The sequence below is a fragment of the Neurospora tetraspora genome, assembly GCF_033439725.1.
Source record: "Neurospora tetraspora strain CBS 560.94 chromosome Unknown B0H65scaffold_1, whole genome shotgun sequence".
Classification (NCBI taxonomy): domain Eukaryota; kingdom Fungi; phylum Ascomycota; class Sordariomycetes; order Sordariales; family Sordariaceae; genus Neurospora; species Neurospora tetraspora.
Genome location: NW_026944383.1, coordinates 4,650,211 through 4,673,711, shown reverse-complemented (window position 1 = coordinate 4,673,711; position 23,501 = coordinate 4,650,211). Strand labels below are relative to the sequence as shown.

The 23,501-nt window shown below is 53.3% G+C and overlaps 9 protein-coding genes across 9 annotated transcripts; 4 read left to right on the top strand and 5 right to left on the bottom strand.

The window, feature by feature from the left end:
* Positions 1-262: 262 nt before the first annotated feature.
* Positions 263-727, top strand: B0H65DRAFT_451511 (uncharacterized protein). The gene has a single exon (XM_062826059.1). It carries the CDS (start codon positions 323-325, stop codon positions 560-562), a length of 240 nt encoding a protein of 79 aa, XP_062686684.1. The 5' UTR covers positions 263-322; the 3' UTR covers positions 563-727.
* A 482-nt stretch (positions 728-1,209) lies between these two features.
* B0H65DRAFT_505230 (tetrapyrrole methylase) lies at positions 1,210-3,507 on the bottom strand (the record flags this gene model as incomplete). The annotated part of the gene is made up of 3 exons (XM_062827975.1): positions 1,210-3,154; positions 3,193-3,241; positions 3,468-3,507. The coding sequence occupies 3 exons, from the start codon at positions 3,505-3,507 to the stop codon at positions 1,210-1,212; spliced, it is 2,034 nt and encodes a 677-aa protein (XP_062686683.1).
* Positions 3,508-5,156: 1,649 nt separating this feature from the next.
* Positions 5,157-6,494, bottom strand: B0H65DRAFT_42989 (putative rho3 protein). Its single transcript, XM_062824850.1, has 5 exons — positions 6,295-6,494; positions 6,127-6,177; positions 6,012-6,061; positions 5,864-5,953; positions 5,157-5,792 (listed from the first exon to the last, which is right to left on the bottom strand). The coding sequence occupies exons 1-5, from the start codon at positions 6,345-6,347 to the stop codon at positions 5,416-5,418; spliced, it is 621 nt and encodes a 206-aa protein (XP_062686682.1). The 5' UTR covers positions 6,348-6,494; the 3' UTR covers positions 5,157-5,415.
* A 2,114-nt stretch (positions 6,495-8,608) lies between these two features.
* On the bottom strand, positions 8,609-11,387 carry B0H65DRAFT_451505 (Rsm22-domain-containing protein). Its single transcript, XM_062826058.1, has one exon. It carries the CDS (start codon positions 11,340-11,342, stop codon positions 8,715-8,717), a length of 2,628 nt encoding a protein of 875 aa, XP_062686681.1. The 5' UTR covers positions 11,343-11,387; the 3' UTR covers positions 8,609-8,714.
* A 30-nt stretch (positions 11,388-11,417) lies between these two features.
* Positions 11,418-12,721, bottom strand: B0H65DRAFT_451504 (thioredoxin-like protein). The gene is made up of 3 exons (XM_062826057.1): positions 12,425-12,721; positions 11,930-12,360; positions 11,418-11,866 (listed from the first exon to the last, which is right to left on the bottom strand). The coding sequence occupies exons 1-3, from the start codon at positions 12,501-12,503 to the stop codon at positions 11,723-11,725; spliced, it is 654 nt and encodes a 217-aa protein (XP_062686680.1). The 5' UTR covers positions 12,504-12,721; the 3' UTR covers positions 11,418-11,722.
* Positions 12,722-12,817: 96 nt separating this feature from the next.
* B0H65DRAFT_451499 (putative RNA methyltransferase) lies at positions 12,818-14,833 on the top strand. Its single transcript, XM_062826056.1, has 3 exons — positions 12,818-12,967; positions 13,282-13,784; positions 13,837-14,833. The coding sequence occupies exons 1-3, from the start codon at positions 12,938-12,940 to the stop codon at positions 14,351-14,353; spliced, it is 1,050 nt and encodes a 349-aa protein (XP_062686679.1). The 5' UTR covers positions 12,818-12,937; the 3' UTR covers positions 14,354-14,833.
* A 1,005-nt stretch (positions 14,834-15,838) lies between these two features.
* B0H65DRAFT_438549 (uncharacterized protein) lies at positions 15,839-17,116 on the top strand (the record flags this gene model as incomplete). The annotated part of the gene is made up of 2 exons (XM_062825376.1): positions 15,839-16,909; positions 17,087-17,116. The coding sequence occupies 2 exons, from the start codon at positions 15,839-15,841 to the stop codon at positions 17,114-17,116; spliced, it is 1,101 nt and encodes a 366-aa protein (XP_062686678.1).
* Positions 17,117-18,542: 1,426 nt separating this feature from the next.
* On the bottom strand, positions 18,543-20,987 carry B0H65DRAFT_563897 (peptidase C65 Otubain-domain-containing protein; the record flags this gene model as incomplete). The annotated part of the gene is made up of 4 exons (XM_062830242.1): positions 20,084-20,987; positions 19,884-19,970; positions 19,762-19,825; positions 18,543-19,741 (listed from the first exon to the last, which is right to left on the bottom strand). The coding sequence occupies exons 1-4, from the start codon at positions 20,801-20,803 to the stop codon at positions 18,543-18,545; spliced, it is 2,070 nt and encodes a 689-aa protein (XP_062686677.1). The 5' UTR covers positions 20,804-20,987.
* Positions 20,988-21,745: 758 nt separating this feature from the next.
* B0H65DRAFT_451493 (uncharacterized protein) lies at positions 21,746-22,390 on the top strand. The gene has a single exon (XM_062826055.1). The coding sequence runs from the start codon at positions 21,788-21,790 to the stop codon at positions 22,181-22,183; it is 396 nt and encodes a 131-aa protein (XP_062686676.1). The 5' UTR covers positions 21,746-21,787; the 3' UTR covers positions 22,184-22,390.
* The last annotated feature ends 1,111 nt before the right edge of the window (positions 22,391-23,501 follow it).

The window sequence follows — 23,501 nt, the reverse complement described above, 5'->3', positions numbered from 1 at the left end:
GATACATCTTGTCAGATGTGATCGCTCGACTTGGACAGGCGAAGATATCCAAAAATCATCATGGAGAAACCGTGAATCCTGGTCATAATGCTTGTTCGTAGAACGCCCTGCGAGATGGATGGTGGTGGGTTGACGTCGACGTTCGCCTCGTGTGTGATGGATGAATGAGGGAGGTTGAAATTAGCAATGCAGAAGGCAACGGACCCACACCGGCCGGGCTCACCGCGCGGCAGGGCAGACAGTCCCCATTGTTTAAGCCAGGGTTTGTTCTCTCAGTTGCCTTGCCGGAAGATGGAGATGATTCCGCGAGTGGTCGAGTGGGATGCCGATGGGTCTAACAGTACGTAGACTTGCGGAGTTACGAGGAGGTAAACTCGGCTGCGACAATAGGGCCTACCCAGCTTTGTCTGCCTGTTGGAAAACAAGGCGACATAGATGGAGTTTGGGAGTCATCGGTGACCCTATTGTCGGAGATGGATCGAGTTCGACTGAAAAGAGGGTTGGCAGCTGTGTGGCGAGGCCAAAGGCGTGCTTTTGTTTTCTAGGAAACCACCTTATCTAGTAAGTAGAAGGTTGGCGTGTTGGAACAAAAGATGGAAGACTCCGAAGTATGATCATGTTTTCGAATGCGGTTGCGCAAGCTGAGTCCGTAAGGCCTCCTTTATACTTGGATAGAGATCTTCAATCCAGTCACATCACTACACTTCTACGGTAAGCACACCAGAGACGGAAAGAGGGAAGGAACTCACATGATGCAACCTCAAGTCAGTTCAGCTACTCTTTGGACTCTCAGGTGGAAGGCACGGTGCAATATTGTTTGATAATGTTCAGTTGCATCATGCGCCACGATCCGAATTCGGCTGAGCGAGTCACCTCGAGGACACCACCACAGCTGGACTGGCCCCAACTGCAAACACCCCACGCGACATCAAGGAATCAGAACGCAAAGATCGTCAGCCAGCTGAACTGTGGAGGAAAGAACGAGGGATCGACTGCCCGCTGCGACTGCCCGCCCTCGATGCTGTGATGTGAAGACATTGCAGACTTGGAGACTGAAGTGTATCTTGCAGGAAGGCGTGGCTGCCTCGGGCACGCAGTGTAATTTGGTGGCTGGGCTATGGCAAATAAAGCAACGGGAAGGAGAAAAGGGATATCTCAGTAAACTATGTGACAAGAATTGAACAAGAGTGCGCCTTCAGGTAGAACTTATCATGCTGATCCAGTATGCGCAACACCCGAAGTGGCGTCAAGCGAGAGACCCAAAGAATCCTCGAAATCAAGGTCCTTAAACTGACCATCCTCCACGACCCAAGGTTGCCCCTCCTGCTTTGGCGTGTACAGAACCTCGCAGGCGCGACCGACAACCAAAAGACCCGGTGGGCGACTACCCTCCTGCTCGATGGCCTGCTCGACATACCGGAGCGTTGTTCGGATAACTCGCTGATCTGGGCAAGTCGCTCTCTCGATAACCGCACACGGTGTATCTAGCGGCCACAGAGCCCGTTGCTTCTCGCCCTCCTCAACCTCCGCAACCCCATCGACCTCCTCGAGACGCGTCGTCAACTCCTTGATCAATCCTCCGATACGATGCAGAGCCATCAAGAACACGACCGTACGACTGCCGACATACTCAGGCGGCACCGGCGCCTTGCCCTTCTTTCCCGTTCCGGTGCAGATGAGCACCTGGTCCGACACATCGCGCTGGGTGACAGGAATACCCGCAAACAGCGGCGCGCTCAAGCTGCTCGTGATGCCCGGCAACACCACGACGCGATCGCCGAGCCCGTGCTCCCGGAAGAAAGCCACCTCCTCGCCGCCGCGTCCGTAGATGAAGGGATCGCCCTGCTTGAGCCGCAACACCGTCTTGCCCGCACGAACACCCTCCAGAGCCTGCTCGAGCAGCTCTTCCTGCGCACGATCGGCGTTTCCGGGGAACTTGCGCGCGATCGAGACGGGAGTCCGGCGCGGGATCATATCCAGAACACCGGAGGGAACCAGCTTGTCGGCGAGAATCAGGTCGGCTGATTGGATAGCCTTGTATGTCGCCCGAGTGAGGAGGTCCGGATGGCCCGGACCGCTGCCGGCGAGGAAGATGCGCCCGAGACGGCCATTGCTGGTAGTGCTGCTGCTGCTGCCGCCCTCGCTGACGGCGCCCGGGGAAATGGGTTGTGGTGATGCCGAGGAGTTGTCGCTGCTGAACCCGGGATATGCCTGGAGGATGCTCTCCACGTCATCGTCGGTGATCTCCACCAGCTTCTTCAGGGGCCAATACTCGCACACCTGCGCCAACCACCGCATGCGGCGCGTCTTTGCCGCCTCGGCTTGCACGTCCAGCTCTGTAACAAGTTTGTTAAACGTTGCCGACTGGTCGATAGAGTCGTCGACGCCTTCGTTCACCGCGGCGGCAATGGCGCTTTCTGCCGCAGTCCTAGCCTCTGCGTCCTCGGTGATGATTCTCCTCCTCACGTCTCCAAGTCGGGCACACGCGGCTCCCAATCCCTTGGGCAGCGCAGAAGCCACCTCCCTCCTGATCCTACTGGCCAGCTTGCAGCCCCGGCCATTGGTTGTCACGCCAATCTGCAGCGGGCCGTCGACGTGTACGCTGAGGAGGCTGAAAGAGCACAGCGCCGGGTTGTCCAGCACGTTGACAGGAATGCGCTTGCGCTTGCACAGGGCCGATACCCGCTCGGCCAGCGATTGGTCGTGGTGTGTCACAAAAACGGCGTCCACGACGTTGTCCACCTCGGACCGGCCGAGCGTGAAGAGGTCCTCATCGGAGAAAGGCCGATCCAGGTGCGTTAGGGCGCCGGAAGAAATGTAGTTGGCCAGGCTGTGGTGTAGCTCCCGCTTTTGACTTTGTTGTGAGTCTGCTGATGCTGTTGGAGTCACATCCGACTCTGTTGTTGATGGGGTGGCCGAAACCGGAGCGATCAAAATGGGGTTTGCGCCCACGCTGAGGGACTGGGAGACTCGGGATGCCGCCAGTGGATTGGAGCCGATAATGAGGTGAACATGTTCTCGACAATCCTGTGCCGTGAGAAGGGTAGTATGGTAGGCCGAGGGGCCCGTAGGTAAATTTGCGGATGCCATCTTTGCCACCTCCAGTAGGAGGATGTTTTGAGGCTTGAATATGGGGAGTTCTCTGAAAAGAACCCTCTGAGTCCCTCGTTCGTCGAGGTCCTGAAAACGCACTCGGGACGGCCTAAGTTCCGTAAATCTGAGTATGAAACGAGCTTGATTGCTTGATCTTGAAAACGTGCTCGAGGTAAGGCGATTGTCAAAGACAAGGTAAGGTTAATGAACTGTTGTAGGGTAGGGTATCAAAGAGATGGGATGAGTGTTCACGGGTAGAGGTATTCCCCAAAACAACAGATAGATGGATGACTCGGGTTTCTGATCGAGGTAGCTTGGAAGAAGTTTCAAGTTACGGGACTCTCTGAAGTTTATATACTCTCCCTCCTACTTACTAAACCTACCTCCGGACTCCGGCCGGTCGGTCGTAGTCATGTCATGTCGTCCCTCAAGAATGGAGTCACTTCATCCTCTTTCCCCACGTTGAGGCGGCTACAGAAGTTCCAGCAACTCCGCTGAGAATGGGGATGTAAGTCGACAAAGAAACAGGGGTAATCATCGCCATTCAAACGGATTTGGCCACTCAGAGGGCAGGATTCTTCTGTGGGCAGTTCTCTTTTGGTTGCAAGAATTGACAGAATCTTTTTAGTGCCCGCTGACGCCATTCTCGAGGGACCCGCTTTGGCCGCAGTCCCCTGCGGTCGCGGCAACGGTTGAACCGCTGCGTTCGGCTGTCGGTCGGTCGATGCTTGATTGTTGTGGTGTTGGTTTGTTAACAAATGCTACGCCATGTACTGCTATAGAGAAACATACAAAGGCCTATATTCCTCAAAAATGGTTTAGTTTTTCCTGAAACGTAATACAAATTTTGCTGAATTCGGTAAGCAGTAAGAGGGTGAGCAAGTGCGTAGAGCGGCCTTAGCAAGTATAGCAGCTGATAAGACACTAACACAAAGCATCCCCAGCTTTGAAGTTCGATTGGTAATGGAACTCCATGCTACCCGCACGCAATTCCGCACCCCAATATCCCGTCCATCGATGTATACCTACTACCGTATAATCTCGGGAAATTCAGATTCCAGGACAGGCATAATCGTGCGGATTCTGTAGGGTTAAACGTCTGCCAGTTGCGTCTGACTGTATGTACGTGTCTGTAGAAGCAAATGGCAGAGCTATAACCCTGCGTTGCCGGACTGATTATGCCTGTCCTGGAATCTGAATTTCCCGAGATTATACGGTAATCGCCGCTCGGAAGTGTCAAATGATAAGACTGATAAGAGTCCCCCATCCAATTCCAATGTCCGCGGGACAAGACCGGAGATGCTCGAGTCAAGGTTATAGAATCTGGCATACTACTCGTCTAAGCTAGAAGCCCCCTCAGACCTAATTCAAACCGAGTCCGAGTATCTCATTCAGTTGCTATGTTATAGCCATTTATGAACTTGTGCAACGGGAAACTCGGAGATGCTCAGTTGCAGCTTGAAATCGGTTGGCAGCTCAACTCAGCTTCCGCGGGATAATACCAAAGAATGTATACATATGAGCCTTTCCTAAGTTGATGGACTTACGGCACAGGATTTAGCAGATATCGTGGACTGTTGGTATAACCACCAAACTTTAACACTCTATGTTAATGATATTGCTCAAAACAGTTGTTGCGAAGACCTCTTATATCAAATCAACCAGACCACAAAAACAGTTCTCAGCGACTGCCCAAGCAGATAAACATCAGCGGTTGAACACAGTTATATTTTCCGCTGTCAAACAAACCCTCCTCCTTCAGCCTAACCCTGTGCCGCTTCAACCCTCCATGTCGTATGTTTAAAGAGTTCTGCGTCCATCTCGACATGTCTTCAGAGTCCGTCCCCACTAGCCCGTCCGTATATGCAGATTCAAAGAAAAAGGACCAAATTATGTACAATGCAGAAACGAAGAAATAGGAAACAAAACTTTGTTGTTGTAAACTCCAATTTTCCCCCAGCCACCCAACAACACACCGAGAAACAGGATATTGATAACTCGAAGAGAGGAGGCCAGAAGATGCAGTAAGACAAGAGCGAGAACCGGTGGTGGAAAAACAAAAAGTTGATAAGGGAACCACTGTTGGTTGTGAAATCGTGTGCATCGTAGGACAGAAATGTCCGGTATCGGCGTCGTATAGGCGTCCCTCTTGGGCGATGGCGTAAATGAGCTGGTCGGGAGACATAGATGTGGTTGCCCGTGCTTGCTAGTGGTGCTCTCATCTGCGTCGATCATGCGTATGAAACGCAATTTTGCCTAGCATCGAGGCTCGAGAGGACGGCCTATGCTGGGGCCATTATCCGGGCTATTCGGTCTGCCGTCTTACATGACCACGCACTTCGACTCCTCGCGATCCTTCTTTACTGACAGAGCGACACGCGCCGCCTCGGTAAAGGCTTCGTTAACTCCCCGGTTGCGCATGGCGGAGCATTCGAGATATCGGAGGGCCTTGATCCGGCGAGCCACTTCCAGGCCTTGGTCGTAGCTGATCATTGGCTTCTTCTCCCGCTGAGCGCCGTCCTCGTTGGCTCCATCCTCCTCGTCTTCGGTTGCCTCGCGCAGGTCGCACTTCAACGCCACCAAAACAATTTTGACGCCCGGGCAGTTTTCGGCAATCTCGCCTTGCCATTTGCTTTCGACGTTTTCGAGAGAGTCCTTGCTGTCGACGGAGTAGCAAAGCATGATCAAATCGGTGTCATCTAGTAGACCGTAAGTCAGACGTCGCTCGCATAATGTGGTTAGCGGCTCCCGGGAAATGTGAAGAACCTACCGTATGATAGACTTCGTAGCCTGTCGAATTCTTCCTGGCCGGCGGTATCCCACAATGACAGTTCGATATGGACATTGTCGACGAAGATATCTGGGCAAACATTAGTACCGTGTTGGCGGACACTTCGTCAATTACGCTTTGTACGTACCGTGCACATAGTTCTCAAAGACGGTCGGCTCGTATACAGTGGGGAAATAGCTGGACGGGAGGTTGAGCGCATATCCTTAGATTGCCTGGCATTGGCAGTTCAATCGCAAACATACCCTCTTGTGAAAACGTTGAGTAGTGAGGTCTTTCCGGAAGCACCATCGCCGCTGTTGCCAAGAGGTCGAGTCAGCAATTGACCTCATAGCCATGGAGTATCTCCACGCATTGTGATGTCGCGCCGATCAATCCGACACGGGACAAGGTAAGGGTATGTGTAAACTCACAGCAAGACGAGCTTGCGCTGCACATTTTTCGAACCTCCGAGTCCGCAAGGCATTTTGACTGATGTTCTGAAGAAGAAAAGAAGTGATTGAATCGAGTTATTGTGCTGTTACAGTATTGCCGTTTCCGAGTCTCGAGGAACAGCGAAGGAGCGGATTGGTGGGCCCCTTTTAGTTGCGTCTGGAACTCGATGATGAATGTCCCCAATTGACTTTCTTCAAAGACAAGGGTTACCGGGATCGAATCCGAAAAGAAGGATGGCGGGCGAGCGGGAAGAGAATAAAGACTCTGGACAAACGAGCCGCAGACGTTTAACTATATCTTGCTGGAAGTCGCAAACCGATTGACGATGACGAAGTGGAAAGAGGGGGCGGCGGCGGCGGCGACGGAGCAGAGGCTCGATGGGGGTTGCAGTGGTGTCGGTCGAAAAGGAGCCAAAGCCGAAAAGGTGATGAAGGCCGATACGGGGTTTCTGGGGTACAGCAACGGGGAACGCTGGGCAGGTCGTAATCGGGGAAAGTAGTTGGAAGACTTGGAAACTGTGTCGTTGTGCGTGTGAGCCGCCGTAAGAGAGTGTGAGTCGCCAGGAGTGAGGGCAGCGGGCGGGGGATGCGAAAGAAGGGAAAAGAGAAGGGCAAAAAGGGATCGGGAAGTGCAGTGGAAAAGCGAAGGGAGTTTGGTCGACAGTGTACAAGTGAAGAAGGCAAGTTGTGGACGAAATTGAAGTCGGAGATGAAGTCAGCGTAAAATTGGACTGGAGCGAGCAGGACTCGGCTACCCGCACAGTGCAGGGGCGCCCGCTGGCCCTTCCTTCCAGTGGCCGCTGCAGATGCAGTTCCAGTGCGAGGTGAAGACCTCAACAACTGGAACGGGTCGGTTTTGACGGGGGACCGCACACGGTCTGCACAAGTGGAAGTTGTGCTGCGCGCCCAGCGCAGTTGTGGTCGGCGGGGGCGAGAACATTGGGTCGGCCAGATTGTGAGGTGGATCAATCGTCAGCAGCGAACAGGTGCGTTCCAGCCACTCATTGTGCGACAAACTGGCCAGGCTGGCCCACCCCAACCTCAAGCACGAGCCATGCCGTTCGGGAAGGAGAAGAAGAGTGTGGGGCCAAATGCCCGCTTAACATTGGAAGGATTTGATATTCAGGGATCAATCTTGAACTCCTTCTGGTCGAAACCGTCCCTTGCAAACTCTCAATCTCAACCCATTAAGGTGTTTTCGATTTATCCATCTCACCGATTTGTTACTCGCTTCCCTACATATATCCCATTTCGTTGGCTGAGAACTGAACGTTACACAGACTACATACTCCTCCAGCGCTTGTGTTTATATACTTTGCCTTCATACGACCTAGAAGCTATCCGGTTTGCAGTGCTTCGTATGCCGTTGCACAAACACGATTATCGACTGGACTTGATCAAACAACAGGCTTCTTCAACTCACTCACTCACTCACCCTTACCTGCAGCACAACGTTGTAACCCACACCAGCCTTGCAGATAGGGCGAACCTGTCCTGGCTACGCGCAGCATTGAGCAGTATAAATTCTAGGTAGGAGTGCATCATATTTGCCTCAGCCTGGAACACCTGGTCTCATGTGCCCTCTAGAGCCAATTGGCTCGTTGATGGAATGAAAGGGTTACATACCTACCTTGTGCAGCAAGGGCGGGTTATTGAGTTGTTCATCCTACAATGGCTTTCACTTATTGTTCGACCAAAAGGACAGGACGGGACGGGATGGATTTCGAGGCGTGATGAGGCCCGATTAGTCGGCCAAAGGGGGACCGCTCTGCTGCTGCTGCTGCTGTGTACGCAGTAGGTACCACTTCTCACGCCAATTTTGCGAGACTGCGTGACGATTAGTGTTTCGGTTTGCTTTTTGGCTAACTGAATAAAAAAAAAGAGTGTGTACCACATTGACTGGATGTGGCAACTATTTACAATTCAGCCCAGCAAGCCACCATTTATTCATAGGGAAATATCCAAGACGTCGGGTCAATGCTCCACACACAGCAACAGCCTCGATGATAACCCCGGATTTGGCAACCCGAGAATGGGGAAGTGAAGGCTGCTAGACTGACCAGGAACGCAGAATGTCAAACATATCGATGGCTTCATTGGTCTTTGCACTGTACAAGACAACTGACTCGAACAAGATGTGTGACGGTCTGTATGCAGCGTGGGGGCACAAGTGTTTGGGTTGAGAGGTTCGCGCCTCGCATTATGTAGAAGCCATGGCGGCACAAGCTGAAGTCGTAACGTACTTGAGAGAAACTGCCCCGAAGCAGTTCATAGACTTATCGCAGAGAACATTTAGCTTTGTAGTATTGATATTGCTTCCATAGGGTATTGTAAGGACACCTGTGTTCCATATCTCGCATCCATATATCTTACACACCGCGACTTTGCCCATTTCCCCTCTATTTCTTGTCACCAAACAAGCCCTTCTCCAAAAATCCTTCAGGGAGTGGCGCCCGTCTAAACTCCTCATCCTCGATATCATCAGGATCGACATACTTCCCATGACGGGGATCGTCCTGAAGCTCGTCCATGAGGTCGTTCATCTTGACCTTCTTACCGTTCTTCGTCCTCCTCTCGACCGGTGCTCTACCGTTGGGATACTTCTCACTGGCAGCAAGGATTCTGTTCGTGTTGGGATCGACGGTAACCTCGACCACTCTAGGCTTCTTCTTGGAGCCGAGGCCAGCAAGTTCACGGGAGCGAACGCCGCCGTCGTCGGGGTTCTTGAGACTCTTAGCGAGGTTCTCGGCGTTCTTGCCGGCCTTGCCAAGACGAATCTCGCGACGGGTGCGAGTCTTCGCTCCCAAGGCCCACAGGTCACCCCACTTGGCCTTGCGGGCGTCGTGGTACGCCTGCTTGGAGAAGGACTTGGGAACCACCCAGCGCTCGATGGTGCCGGCTGGGGTGCAGAGGTCGAGCGTGACGTGACCCTTGCTCTTGAGAGGCGGCATGACGTTGCGGGGAAGAGACAGAGCATGGGGAGTACCGGCTTCAACGTCTTCGTAGCCCTTGAAGGCGCGGTCAACAGCTTCTGGGCCTTGGAAGAATGATGAGGCGGGATCGGTCACGTTGGATCCACTGGACGAGGACTTGACACCGTCTGGGTGGGCGCCCCTGCGAATGGCAATGTAGCTGAACTCGATGTCCTCGTGGTTACGGTGCGAGGCACCAAGGACTCTCTGAAGGAAAGAAGGGCGGACGAATCGTTGGCTGAAATGGCAGAAGTCCTTGCGTCCTGCGCTGTGCCCTGGGGTCAGATACATGGGGCACTTGGTATGGTTCGTGCAAGGGGCAATGATGTGGCCAGGTTCGCGAATGCGTCCTGATTCGGGGACCGCTGTCATATCCTCGCCAGTCTCTACGGGGACGGGCGGGATGATGAACTCGTTGAGCATACGGTCGCGGACATCAGCCACAGCCTCGAAGCCACGGGGGTGACCCTTCTCCAAAACGATGAGAACACCGCCCTCGGGATTAAGCATGGTCCAAAGGTTGTCGATGAAATCCTTGCGCTTATAGGTCTTGTCGAGGGGCATCAGTTGATGAGAAGCGATGATGACATCGAAAACCTTTCTCTGCCCGGGTCCGCCATCAGAGTCGAGCATGCGCTCAGCTCCCTCGGCCGAATGCAGGTAATCGGGTAGTCGGGGAAGGAAGGTTGTGTTGTGAAGGAACTGGGACACACGTTGACGCAAGTTTTCGGAACCTACAACGACGGTCTTCTTTCCAAGGGGCTCGCGACCTTGAACCTTGCCTTGCTCGCGAAGTAGCTCCCACTCCGCTTGCAGAACCTCCTGCCACGCAGCAAGACCTGCTCCACCAGCGCCGACGTCGAGAACTCGCGGGCCCGTACCGTTAGTTAGGAGTCCCTGAAGCCACTCAGAACCAAGGCGCTTGCGGACCTCAACCAAGATGCTGGTTGAAGTGGCATAAAGACCAGGGAGTACGGTGGTGATATAGGTGTCTGCCTCGATCGCGCTCATCCTATGATGGCCTGCCTGCATTGCCACAGGCTTCTGTCCCAGGTTCTTCTTCGTTGCCGGCGTGGCCGGTGAATGTGGAAGTCCCGGACCACCAAAGACTTGCTCAGCATGTTCACGGACGTGGGTCGGGTTGGTGCGGCTGAGAAGATCTTTGATAGGCTCGGTAAAGGTTTTCTTGGGAAGAAGCAGCGTGCTCGGCTTGGTCTTGAAGATGCCGATGGCGGTATGAGGATGAATTCTGTCGTTGACAGATTTCTCAGGCAAGAGCCACCCTTCTTCCTCCTCTTCAACACCCTCTTCCTCCTCAAAGTGTTCCACCTCTTCCTCTTGTTGAACCTCCTCTTCCTCCACAATCTCCTCAAGCGGGCGAAGACTGGCCGCCTCAAAGTCCCTTTGCAGTCTCATAAGCGCAGCGAACTCGCGTTTGTTGTTGGCCGTTACGTTTAGGTAATCGATCTGAGCCTCGGTAAGGGGGCGTAATTCTGCGACGGCTTCTACATCGCTTTCCTCCACAGGAGGTTGCTCGATGGTGTATTCGACCTCTTCGAAATGTCCAGACTCAGTTTCCATAAACAGAGTACGCTGTGGCCCGTTTTGCCCTCCGACATTTACACCGCCAAGTTGTGGTATTCCGACATCGTCTGGTACTGTCTCGCGAAGTGGTGCGCCGTATAGTCGCTCGTAGATCTTGTATTCTTCTTCTGTAAAGTAGCCATAGGGAAGTGTGTGCTTGAATGTCTGACGAGCTTGGCGTACGAATGTTTCGGCATCATAATCGGCGTCTTCGCGGCTTAGCTCGGGGTCTTCGGCTGGGGGTTCTGTCGAGGTAGCGCCGGCAGTGCTTTGTGTTGCTTCTTGGAAAACTGATCTGGTGGAAGAAATATGTCGAACCAAACCGCGACGCGCTGCGGGACTGGTGGGGGATGGGCGTAAAAGTGGCCGGGTAGCTACCCTGGTGCGCTGCTGCAGAAGAGCATCGTAAAAGCTCAAGACCTGCTGCCTACAGCCAGGGCATCGGTTCTGAAGTCTACCCGCCGAAAGCATCTTGAATCGCCGGGACTTGAGGATATGTCTGGTTGAGGATATTCAAAGGTTTCAGGAACAAAAATGCAGAGAAGGGTCCTCTGTCTAGCTTATGTTTTAGTGGATACACGGACCACACGTTCACACGTGACAGTGGCCTATCACCGGGCCCCTATTTACACGAAGAGGGGTTGTCACGGTGGCAACTACAACGAGAAAAGGCATAAACAGGTGCTATGTGTCTTTTGATTAATAAGTATCAGTTTCCAAAAGGGCAAAAGAAACTAGGAAAAAATGCGGCGAGGAGACCAAAGACCAACTGCCGCCTGTCCGAAACGCCTTCGACGCCCTTACTCCAGCATGCTACGCTTAACGATATCTTACTGCTCTGGTCACCAACTCTAATTGCCCAAGTCAGACAACGTCTTGAACGTAGCGCGCGGCGCGGGCTTTTTTCCAGCAGCACTGCCCGTAGATGACCGTGCTTGTGGTGGAGGATTCTTCTTGTTGAATGGGGAGTTTTCTGCCGCCTTGTATGGGTCAAGCTTAAAGAGGGCCTTGTTAGTAAAACATTTCCAGACTCGAAGAGGACGGTAGTAATCCCTTACCGAAAACAGCGAAGTGATGTAAAGTCCAATAAAAGCGATGATTGTCTTGATCAAGCTGTTGAGATCCCACTTCCACGGACGGGCTACCGATGTCCCGGGGCGGGACCCGGCTGCTCCACTGCCCCCGAGTCGGTGTCCGGCGGTCTTGAAAACAGCACCACCACCCGCAGCACCGCCGGCCAATTTGACAGCCTTATCAACGGCGGCCGTAAGAGATGGGGGGTTAGCTCCCTGGATAGTGTCGATCACAGAGCCGTTGTGCAAAATGAGGAAGGTCGGCATGGCGCGCACGCCATACTGCTGGGCCACTTCCTGCTGGCTATCGACGTCAATCTTGCAGAAGGTGATCTTGTTGGGTTTGGAGTATTTGGCCGACAGCGACTCAAACACTGGAGCGATCATCTTGCAAGGACCACACCAGTCCGCATAGACTAGAAAAAGGTCAGCGACATTGTCATTGTCCTCATGCATAGATGGTGGAGTGAAGTGACCTACAGTCCGCGACCACGATGGCTGACGAGCTTAAGATCTGGCGCCATTGCGTCGAAGATCCGACTTTAACAGTAGCGCTCATTTTGAGACCTATGAATTTCTGAAGGTTTCCGGTTTTTGACAGGATCGCGCGATGATGTTTGGTGCAGTAACAATGATAGATGTCTTCTCGTGATCTGGCCTTTCGGTGTATCCGCGATGACGACGGTGTAAGCGCTGTTATACAAGGGAGTTGCTAGGGAAGACCAATGAAAGAAACCCGGACCTGGATGGCTGTTATTCGCAATTACTTTATTTGCGGGTTAGGGTTATGATCAATGTTCTAGAATCAGTTTTGGCGCGCCGATAAGAGGGCGGTCAAGATTTCATAATTCTGCCGCCAATCCGCAGGAATCGGCTTCCCAAAACTCTCGTGTCGTCGTCGTCCTCGCAACGACGGGATCCGCTGTACAGCTCATTCATCCACCCCGTTCTCCCAATCAATTGTTCTGTAAATACTCAGACACTTACTTCAAGATGGGACCCCCACAAGATCATTCATACAAGGTTAGTTTTCGCGAGTTTGTGTTGCAGAAGAGCTTCGGCGCAAAGGGTCGGGTACCTGGTGATCCCAGCCATGATATCATGCCCCAGCGCGTGGTGGTGATGGAGTTCGCGGAAGTTGTATTGGCATCGGCGACAATGACTTGTAACTTGGGAGATCTTGAGACAGGATTATATGCCCATCCAGCCTTAGACCGTCCATGTCGTCCATCATTCCTCTCCCATGCTCATTCCATTCCGCTTCCACCAGTTCTCTTTCATGTCTCCTGTCGGCCAGTGACCTGATTCGAATACAAGGTAACTAACACTTTTCACAGAGACGTCGCATCGATGCCGACGAGACTCCTAGTTCTGGACGCCAACCATCTTCTCTCAGCGCAGCATCAGCCAAGCCAGCCCGTTTCAAGCCTACGGCCGCGAGAGACTGGACCATTTCAGTCGCGGTGCCTACTAGTGTCATCACCGATTGCGTGACCCGCGAACAAAGGACAACATGGGCAGGCCGTATCGCGAGAGCCTGCGCGGTTTTCTCCGTTGACGAGATTGTCATCTACGACGACAGCCCGGTCGAGTCTCGACCTGCAAGTACCGATCACGAAGGCTATACCGGCGATGTTGACCCTGCACACTTCCTCGAGCATCTCCTCAACTACCTCGAAACACCGCCCTTTATGCGCAAGCTCTTGTTCCCCATGCACCCGAACCTCAGGTCTCAGGGCTTGCTTCCCAACCTCGACATGCCACACCATCCGTACAAGGGCGAGTGGATGCCGTATCGCGAAGGCTTGACACTGGAGGCTCAGCCCAAGGGCGGCAAGGGGTAAGCTTTCCTTAAGGGACACAGACAAAACAGTTGACTAATTCTATTGTAGAACGGTTGTCGACATTGGCCTCGAAGACACAGTCACCATTGACGAGGAGCTCCCTCCCAAGACACGAGTCACGTTGAAGATGCCCGTGGGCGAGTACGGATCGCCAGAACCTGTTCATCCTGCGGTTCCCAGAACCGAAGGCGGTTACTTCTGGGGTTACACGGTTCGCAAGGCCGCGACACTCTCCGATGTGTTCACTCAGAGTCCTTACGAGGAAGGGTACGATTTGAGCATTGGCACATCAGAGCGTGGACAGTCCCTGCACAGAGCTTTCCCCGAGCACAAGGAGGCCAACTTCACCCATCTTATTGTCGCATTTGGCGGCCCGCGCGGCCTCGAATACGCTGCCATGAACGACCCCGAGCTGAGCAAGATCGGCATTCACGGCCCTCGGACGAAGGAGCTGTTCGAGCACTGGGTCAACGTCTTGCCAAACCAGGGTAGCAGAGGTATCAGGACTGATGAGGCCATGTTGATAGCCCTCACCGGTCTCAGGAGGTTGTGGGATAACAGCTGAGCGGACTAGGTTTTGCTTTATTTCAGGATTTTAGCGTTCATAATGACATACCCATTGCAGCTGTCAGGAATCATCACTTGCTTCCAGATATCGATCCCGTACTCTTAACGTACATGATAGGAGCGTGTCGACAGCTGGAGAGATGTGTTATTCGACTTCTGATTCTCAACACTCCTTGAAAGCCACTGAAGCTTGAGCAAAGGAACACAAGCAAGCCACTCATACCGAACGATGTATGGAAGAACTGAAGACTGATGAGGGGTGTTACGTTGGTGAAGCAAGAGACTGAGAAGATATTTTTGCCCGTATCCGATGGCAAAGGAGGATCTCATCCTACACATGCCGTGGTCAGGTGAAGAGTTTACACAGTAGGAACCCAAATCATGAGGATAACATCACTAACGGATTTGCGATGAAACCCTGACATGTGTGGTCGAATCGTCATTGGGTATAATATACTGTGTGTTATGTGAGTGTGTACATAGTAGTTAGCCTCGAGGAGGGAGGGTGTGAACGTAAAGTCGCAGAAAATGATGCCAAGGCTGCATCCCGTCTTTAGCGCGAATCAAGCCCGCTGTGGAGTTCAAGGTAAAGAACGGGACGGTGGAGTTTCCAGCGGTTTGGTACCGTTAACATTTTCATTCGTGCCCCAAAGTCAGACCACTTCTTATACTTTGTCTACCCGTTTCGAGTGAAGATTATCACGGTTGTAACCTTCAGAAACAGTTATCACAACGACTTCTGTTGCAATTGGTCTTTAGGATTTTGGGATCCAAGGCAGGAGGGGGCACCACTGGATTTTGTGTCACTGTCACCCAACTTGGCGCGTGCCTGGATTGTTCCTTCCCTAGGTCGGTCGTGGTAGCGCAGCCCTGCTCAAGTGCTAGCAGGCACGGCATGGCTAGCGTACAGATAATTGTTGCACTAACAAAACCCAGAGAAAGCGAACTATCGGATCCACCGCGCGCAAAAAATGAGACCGGAGGAAGGAGTGGGCAAAATGGTCGGTTTCCCGGGGAACTTTAAGGCAACTTCCGTCCGTCCGAGACAGACTTTCATACTCCACTTTACGGAACCTACCGACCGGTGACCGGCATCACACTGACCGGAAGACTCTCACCGAACCGGGCTCACCATCGATCAGTTGCTGAGATTCTGAGATTCCCCTTGTCAGCCAATCGCACACGTACAAAACGGGGGTCCGTAATCGAATCCCCGCTCTGGCCGTGCTTCGCCGTGGTTCCAAGAACCGGGAACGGCCTTGATCAGCAATTTCACGCTAGACTGTATCAAGTCCAGTAGTCTGGGGAAAAGAAAACCAAAAGTAAACCATGACCCGAACATACCGCAGCAGCAGTGGCCAGTGTGTGATGTGATCGTGTGGCACACTCGACAGGTTCATCCGAAAACGAGCATGGAGATCTGACAATCCACCATCCATTCCTCCATCAATCGAATCACACGCATAGCATTTCACATAGCGACATGCGTCTCCTGCACCTCCGCCTGCCCTACCGGGCCCCATCCCTCTACCCTCCCTACGCCCTAGCCTCACGCCTGCAAGACCACCTCCGCCGCTCTCTCCTCGACCTCAAGGACAACCGCCCCGGTTCCAAACCCTACACGCCAACGCTAATCTCCTTCACGCCCTTACCCACTTACACCCTCGGCCGGCGGCAAACCAGTCCACTCACCGATGATGAAGCAGCCCGTTTATCAGCACCTGTGCATTATCCATCATCATCGCCATCAGGGTCATCAACATCACCATCACCATCACAACAAATGAATGGTGGGAAAGATGACACTGTTGTTACAAAACTCCCAGTCTCAATCCTCCACTCCCCCCGCGGCGGCCTAACCACCTACCACGGCCCAGGGCAGGTCGTCCTCTGGCCGATTTTGGACTTGGTCTCGGCAGAGCACAACAAGTACACGGTGCGGTGCTACACGCGTCTCCTAGAAAAAACGACCATTGCCACCCTCCGAAAAACTTTCGGTCTGAAAGCTTTCACGACGGAGGATCCGGGGGTTTGGGTTAGGAGTGGGGCTGCTTGGACGCCGGTGTCGGCAGAGACGGAGGAGGCAGAGGCGGCGGAGGTGTTGAAGGGGGAGGAGAGCTGTGCGCTTGAAGGAACTGGGGAAACTGTCAAGGGTGGTGAGGAAGATGGAAACGGCAACCTAGCCAAAATCGCCGCCCTAGGCGTCCACCTCCGCCGCCACGTCTCCGGCCTCGGCACGGCTATTAACGTGGATATGCCCGGCCCCGAAGTCACATCAGAAGCATTGAACCCATGGGCGAGGTTTGTTGCTTGTGGTTTGGAAGGGAAGACGGTGACGAGTGTTAAGGGGGAGTTGGTCGAGGCGGCTTGGGTCAAGGCTATGGGTGATTACGAGGGCATGCTGAACCCGCCAGCTGTGGCTAATGCTTGGGCGGAGAATCTGGCGAGGAATATTGGTGTTGAGGAGGTCAAGACGGTGGGGGAGGAGGAGGTGATGAGGATGTTGGAGGAGTTGGTTGGTGGTGGTGGGAAGGTTACCTCTACCGAAGAGGAGGTGGGCGAGGAGGAGAGGGAGTTTGTGAGGCTGATTAGGGAGGAATTGAATAGGGAGAAAGAGGGGGGGAAATAATGGGGGGGGATTTGGGAAGTGGGTGAGGTCCGTATTGCTCGGGTAGGTGATAGATGAGAGCGAATATTGAACGCACATAGAATCTTGCATGTATATAATTAGAAAGAAGCATATAGAGAAAGCATAGCATAGCATACGTTGGTAACAACCCCTTGTCTCCATGGAAAACAGTACTGTGCTAATGGTGGCAAGCAAGGATGTCAGCTACCCTCCCAGTAAGACAAGTATCCGAGGACAGGGAGTGATTGATGACGGGCTTTTCTTCATCTCTCCAGACGGTGATCTGCTGCTTCTTTCGCGAGTCTGGCTGGAAGCACTTCATCCAGACTTCGACAAATCATTTGGTAGGGCTTCAAACACTGACGTTGCTTCCGTGAAACGCCATCGGAATGAGTTGACATTTTCTTACCGCAGTAGGTTCACTGATAACCAACAAATAAATGCTGACACAACCTCCCCCGGCGCGCAATCTCACCCCGCCTGACAAGCCGCCATAACCACCAAGGAACGAAAATCCAATCCAGGCAGCACACAGGCTGACCTACCTGACAGACACAGACCACCCGGTTAGCGTACCCGATAACCACAGCCCCCCTCCACCCCCCCTCCACCCTCCCTCTTGCTTTAGCTCCAGGTCCTCCTCCGATATCCCATCTAAGTACCACCACACCACAGAGCGGCACAGGCACGACACAACCTGTCATGCTTGATGAAGTGTCACTCATCTCATTGGAGATTTGCTCCTTGCATATATATACAAGATTCTTTAGCGCTTATGGTACTTACTCGCTGCAGCCTTTTATCAGTACCATTTTTTTTTTTTTTGGTGTGCTTCCAGAAGGATATTGTGCTGATTGCGAGGGTGTGTCCCTTCCTTGGTAAAGAGATATATATGATCGATCGGCGGTGCAGCTAGCTGGCTACTAGCTGGTCAGTTACTGAGGCTACCTTAGACTTATGGACAGCGCGGGTAGGGAGGACAAGTGATACGTGTTTGATGTTACTCGCGTTGCATGATCGTCAGAGATTGAGGTTCTGCAATACTTTGCCATGCTGTAGGAGGTCCAGGTGGCTGGTTGATGCTGATCTCCCAGCCTACTTTTTGCCTAGAAAATGCAACTGACGGTAAAGCAATGGGATTGGCGAGAGCGAAGAAGAATCACAAAGTCAGAAACAGAGTTGAACAGTAGTAGTCATAAAAAAGTAATATTGTGCCGGCTAAGCTCCACAACAAGAATGCTCGTTGCTTTTTAAAGTGTCTCACCCTTCTCTCTCTCTCTCTCTCTCTCTCTCTCTCTCTCCTCTCAAACTCCCCTGTGTAACCCTGTTGCTCAGGCCCTAACCTTTATGAAAAGGACAACGAAAGTTAAAAGACATGAAGAACCAAACTCCCCTAATGCAGGCCGCCGTATTAAAACCCCTGAGCAAGCGTAATGTTTGTCGTCCAGTTCCGTGTTTGTAAGTGAAAAGGGTAAGCGCCTCCTCTCATGACCCTTTTCCGTATGCTTCCAGACCCCATGTTCAGCTGTAATGCTCGTCTTCTCCGCAGTGAACCCATCTATACACTCCCTCTCTTCCGCCCACTCCTTGGTGGTGGGTCATACTCGTCATTTTCCGGTTTATACTCCTCCGGTTGGAAGTTGGGGTTATTGTAATGCGCGACGTTGAAATGACTGTTCTTAAATGTCGATGTCTGGAACGTCGGTTCGCGCCACGTGTCGTTCTCGACATACTCCGGCATCTGGCAGTATTCGCTAAATCTCAACGGATGCGTCTGCTGTGGTGGTGGCGGAGGAGGGGCCGTTGCGGCGATCGGTAGGGGGGCGGCAACTGGCTGGAGTGATTCCGTTCCGAAAGGGGCAGACATCCAAGATGGTGCCGGGGCTTGGGTGAAAGGCGCAAGCGGCGAGCCAAGCGGCGAACCAAGTCCGACGCCCAACGCCCCGAGTGGTGAGGGAGAGGAGCTAAAGCCCGGTAGCGCGGCAAGGAGGCCGTAATCTCCAGCGGCGGTGAATGGCGGAGCGGAAGTGATTTCGTATTGCGGGATGGTGGCTCGGAAAACCTGGATGTTGGTAGGTGCAGGCGGAGGTGTTGGGTCGACGGGGTAAAGTATGTCGTAGTGGTCGGGCCGATAAAGTAGGCAGATGACGGGATCGAGAGGGGACGTTGGCTGGCTGATTGCCTCTTCGGGGAAGCTGTAGGTGTTAACCTCAGAGCCGGGGCTACGGTCCAGATAAGCGATTTTCAAGACGAAACCGATGGGCTTCAGAAGCACATTGACCAGTGCCTGCAAGCCCAGTTGCTCGATCTCAACATTGGGTACCTCAATCACACGCTGACAGTACTTGTCAAGCCCGCTGTCCGTAGTGATGAAGGCCTCGTGACTGGCGCGATTCTCTTTGAGCCAGGAACTTGCGAGCAGGCGAAGGTGATAGATGATGGCGTTTGAGATGCCTACGTCATTGAAGGCGGCCATGATTTCTATCATGGCTTCCTCCGGGTCATCGAGTTTGTTTGAAACTCTCTTAAGGAGCTCGTCCGTTTCCTCGACAAAGTCCACGAATACCATAGGGTCAAAGCCACCGTGGTGATGGATGTACTCATTAAGACTCTCCAGACGCTCTCTCTCAGCATCCACCTGGGCCTTGTTGCCGAGCTTGATCAGGGTCTCAAAGTAGCCAAAGCCGATTGCTAGAGAGCGCTTCTCGTCAGCACTCAAACTCGCAGTATGGTATCGGCCCCGGCTGCTGCCCCGAGCTATCACGGCCAAGACTCACCTCTCCAACCGCAGTTGCCATCCCCCAGCATCGGACGGTAATGGGAGTATGTCGCGGGCAGGGACTGAGACACAATTAGCACATGCCGCACCCACTTTTGATTTTCCAATAGCAGTACTCACCCTTGTCTTCTGGACATAGACGGGATCGGCCTTGGCGTATTCTTCTGTAATGGCTGTGCTTGGTAATTTGCCGCCAACAGGAGGACCCTATAGACACACACGGTCCCATGTAAGTAACGGTAAATATTTGGAGAAACTGGAGGAGGACCGGGTGAGGGCGATGACGGCTGTGGGCGAATTCAGAGCAGCGATTTTCTTACATTGAGCTCAGGCTGGTACTCCTGGTACCCTTGGGCTGCGGCCAGGTCGCTGTGATCGTCGCCGGTTGCTTCCATTTTGATGTGATGTTGATGGATAGAGGACGATGGCTGGTACCGCGGTATTTGAGAATCGAATTGGGAGTGCTGGTATTGCTGTTGTTGTTGGTGATGGTGTTGTTGTGGTGGAAGTTGTGAAATGGAAGCTGGCGAGGAGGGGTTTGTGCTGCCGCCAGCACTGGGCGAGAGCGAATGCGAGACGTATGAGAGCGGGCTGTGCGACTGTTGGTGTTGGTGGTGTTGGTTGTGCCCGCCGTGGTTGTGCGATGGTAACGAGTGCGAGGAGTGATGGGAATGGAACAAGTTGGCGTGGGTGTATAAGGGTCCAGATGCGGGGCCGCCGACGCTGTTGCCGCTGATGCTGGGCCCTGGACCTGGACTGAAGATTGCCCCTGCTGCGGCCCCAACTATTGATGCTGACCCAGCGGCGGCGCCTGCTGTTGTAACGGCCGCTCCCGGGCCGCCCCCGACCGTGTATCCACCTGAACCACTGCCGCCTCCACCTCCTCCAAGACCACCAAGACCCCCGAGACCACCAACATAACCACCACCACCACTTCCACCACCTATTGATGTCTGTTCGAATGTGTAGTCGGGGAGTCCGTGTGCATTACCGTATCCCGTCGAGAGAGGTATGTACGCTGCAGATTCGGGCTGATACATGTCGAATGTTGGTAACCGAGAAGCTGTTATCGTCGCTTGCGGTTGGGGAGGGGATCCCGACAAGACAATAATCGTTCGGGGCTAAGACCTTAGCGTATCCGCGAGCTGACAGCTCAACTCGAGGGGTCGGGTAGGTTTCCACTCTGGATCACGCAAACTTCCCCGTCAAAGGCCGTCGTCGATCCAAGAATGCCTGTGTTCTGTTCTGTAAAACGTGTGGACTGGGTATGGTAGACGTTGCCGGATGTGATAGGAGTCGGTCGACACGGTAGTCGTTAGCCAGATGAGGAAAGAAGAATTAGGTTGCTGTTGATGTCGAATTGCTGAGCGCCGGGAGGAGCCACATGGGAAACCCGAAGGGGGTAGAGCGAGTCCACAGCAGCACGACTTGTTCGAATGCTTGGCCTTCCGTCCACCTCAGTATACCTAGACAACAACGATAACAATTCTGTGTGGAAAGGTCTGTAGGACTGCAAAGGGAACAAAGCAGACCAGACAGACAGAGATGAGAGTTTACTTGGTTAAGTAACGAAAGACAAGACCCAAGACAGAGAGGGACAGAGGCAACGACCGACTTAGTTCGCAACAGAAAACAGTCAAAGCACTGCCTCACCACAAATCCGAACAAGCAAACGGAGATGCGAGTGGTGAGTGGAGGGTGGGTTGGAGGGCAGGCCAAGTAAATAAAAGAGGCAAAGCGGAGCGAGGGGGGAAGCAGAAACGAAGAGAAAGTCAAGGGGACCGAGAAGCGGCAGAGGGCGGGAGGGAAAAGGGCAATAAAAGTATGTATATCCGGGGCTCGCAAAGACGAGGCCGGGCAACGGCCTTCTGGGGAAAAGAATACGACGGCAACAAGGTAAAGAGGCAAGTTCCCAAAATACTCATATATTAGTACCAAACACACCCCCCCCCCCATCGAACGCTACAGTACCTGCCGACCTCCCTACGGCTATCACCACGGGTGGGGACAGGCGGTGCGGTGCCATGCCATCCAGGATGGGCCACTGGTATAGGTTGCAGTTCATTATTGCTTTCTCTTCCTTGCCCGTTGCTGTGGCTGTCCTATTCGCCGTTGGCCGTTTGCGCCGCTGGCTACTGGCCGTCCGCTTGCCATCCTTCTTCTTCTCCTCCACCATCAGTTCTTCTCCACGCTGTCGTTGCTGGTTGCTTTGCTTCCTGCAATTCGGGCCTGAAGCCCCCAGCCAACGTTATCAGTCCAAGCGGGCAGTGGGTCGAATCGACCGTGGTTTTGTAATTTCCCACGCGATGCAGCTCCTCTTTTCCAACTCGTTTGGTATTCCGATCTGTGACGGAGAAGAAAGCCCGCTCATTATTACCACTCAGGATCAGGAAAAATATGTGCTCAGCAACTTTATGTAGTCGTCCGCACGGAACACCATGGATCCCGGCTGTAGACTAAAAGGGGAGACTGGTGAGAGGGACACACAAAAAAAAGGGACCCATTCGGTTTCCCGCAAAGCTACGGGAGTCAGCCAACCCCAGGCGACCAGCAAACGCATTGGCCCCCGGAAGCGACCTCTTGGCGGCACTATGGCCCGTGGTTTCTGCAACATGACGGGGCCCGGCCGCCGGCGTGCCTGGTGTGTTCTGGCCTCTGCTGGCCTCTTTTTCCAACCGCCCCTGTAATTTGCCTGCAGACCGTTGACTACTAAACAAAGAAGGAAAGCTGGCAACGTTAGGATGAATTCAACGGTTGTGTGATGATTGGAAAAGAAATAAAACGAGGTTGGTGATGTATACCTCCAGTGAAGCTGGGTCAGGTTTAGGTTACGGAGCTCTCTAGGTACAAACCTTTGGACTCGCTGATCTTCTTTGCCTGTGTGTGATGAGCGAAAGTGAGCTGCCTCGCTGCCCTGAAGCCTTTCACTCTAGCGCATGTTTCTTGTCCCCTGATCCCAGACGACAATGCTGAGGGCCGCTGCGAAACACCGTGAAACCTGGGGAGCTGGGCAAGCTGGGGTTCTAGTGGGTGGGTATGTATAACCAGCCGAACGGGGCGCCACGGACCACGACATTGTCTCTGGATGCTGAAATGTTATCGCCGGCCAGGCTCAGTCAGCAGAGCAGCTAGGGCTCCAAGTTGTATCGACTCGTAATTCTCGGAATTCACTATGCCGAGCTGGAGCCTTCGGGACATCTACTTGCCGAGACCATTGCAAGAATGGTTTAACGCCCTTTGAAGAGCTCTGGAAAAGGGGAGTGCGGAGCATCATGCTCTCCTGGTGATCGCTGTTGGCGTCTTTTACTTCATGTGTAGTGACATCCTTTGCACGGTAGCGAACTCTTGCCTAGTCTAGTCTGACAGCTGCTTGGAGGTGGTGTGCTTGCCCCGGTGCTGGGAAACATCACGTCGACTGATACCCTTCACATTGGAGCTGTCTGGCGACTTGATGATATGTGCTGTCACGATGCGCCTTTTCGTCTCCTTTCTTGCTGTGCATGATACATCATTGGATGTTTTTGCTATGGCCTGGCTCAGTGGGCATTCGCAAAAGGTAGCACGATGCGATGGTGTGAACACATCTAGGGCCAGACCCTTCAAGTCCTTCGTGCCAGGTCATTCATAGGAGTGTCTGTGCCCTTCGCACATCCGCGTCTTGTGGTAGCAAAGGGTACCTGCCTTGTACGGTGCCCCTTTGCCAGTCGATCAACCGATTTTATGACCAATACCCGGTCT

Bases quoted from the DNA above. Each gene is read 5' to 3' on its own strand.
- B0H65DRAFT_451511 (XM_062826059.1), top strand. From the start codon at position 323: ATGCCGATGGGTCTAACAGTACGTAGACTTGCGGAGTTACGAGGAGGT.
- B0H65DRAFT_42989 (XM_062824850.1), bottom strand. From the start codon at position 6,347: ATGCCTTGCGGACTCGGAGGTTCGAAAAATGTGCAGCGCAAGCTCGTC. The intron at 6,062-6,126 runs GTATGTTTGCGA...CCTCCCGTCCAG, and splicing joins CTCAACGTTTTCACAAGAGG to CTATTTCCCCACTGTATACG. The intron at 5,954-6,011 runs GTACGTACAAAG...ATGTTTGCCCAG, and splicing joins CTTTGAGAACTATGTGCACG to ATATCTTCGTCGACAATGTC.
- B0H65DRAFT_451505 (XM_062826058.1), bottom strand. From the start codon at position 11,342: ATGCTTTCGGCGGGTAGACTTCAGAACCGATGCCCTGGCTGTAGGCAG.
- B0H65DRAFT_451504 (XM_062826057.1), bottom strand. From the start codon at position 12,503: ATGAGCGCTACTGTTAAAGTCGGATCTTCGACGCAATGGCGCCAGATC. The intron at 12,361-12,424 runs GTAGGTCACTTC...ACCTTTTTCTAG, and splicing joins AGCCATCGTGGTCGCGGACT to TCTATGCGGACTGGTGTGGT. The intron at 11,867-11,929 runs GTAAGGGATTAC...GCCCTCTTTAAG, and splicing joins ACATCACTTCGCTGTTTTCG to CTTGACCCATACAAGGCGGC.
- B0H65DRAFT_451499 (XM_062826056.1), top strand. From the start codon at position 12,938: ATGGGACCCCCACAAGATCATTCATACAAG. The intron at 12,968-13,281 runs GTTAGTTTTCGC...CACTTTTCACAG, and splicing joins CACAAGATCATTCATACAAG to AGACGTCGCATCGATGCCGA. The intron at 13,785-13,836 runs GTAAGCTTTCCT...ATTCTATTGTAG, and splicing joins CAGCCCAAGGGCGGCAAGGG to AACGGTTGTCGACATTGGCC.
- B0H65DRAFT_451493 (XM_062826055.1), top strand. From the start codon at position 21,788: ATGCCATCCAGGATGGGCCACTGGTATAGGTTGCAGTTCATTATTGCT.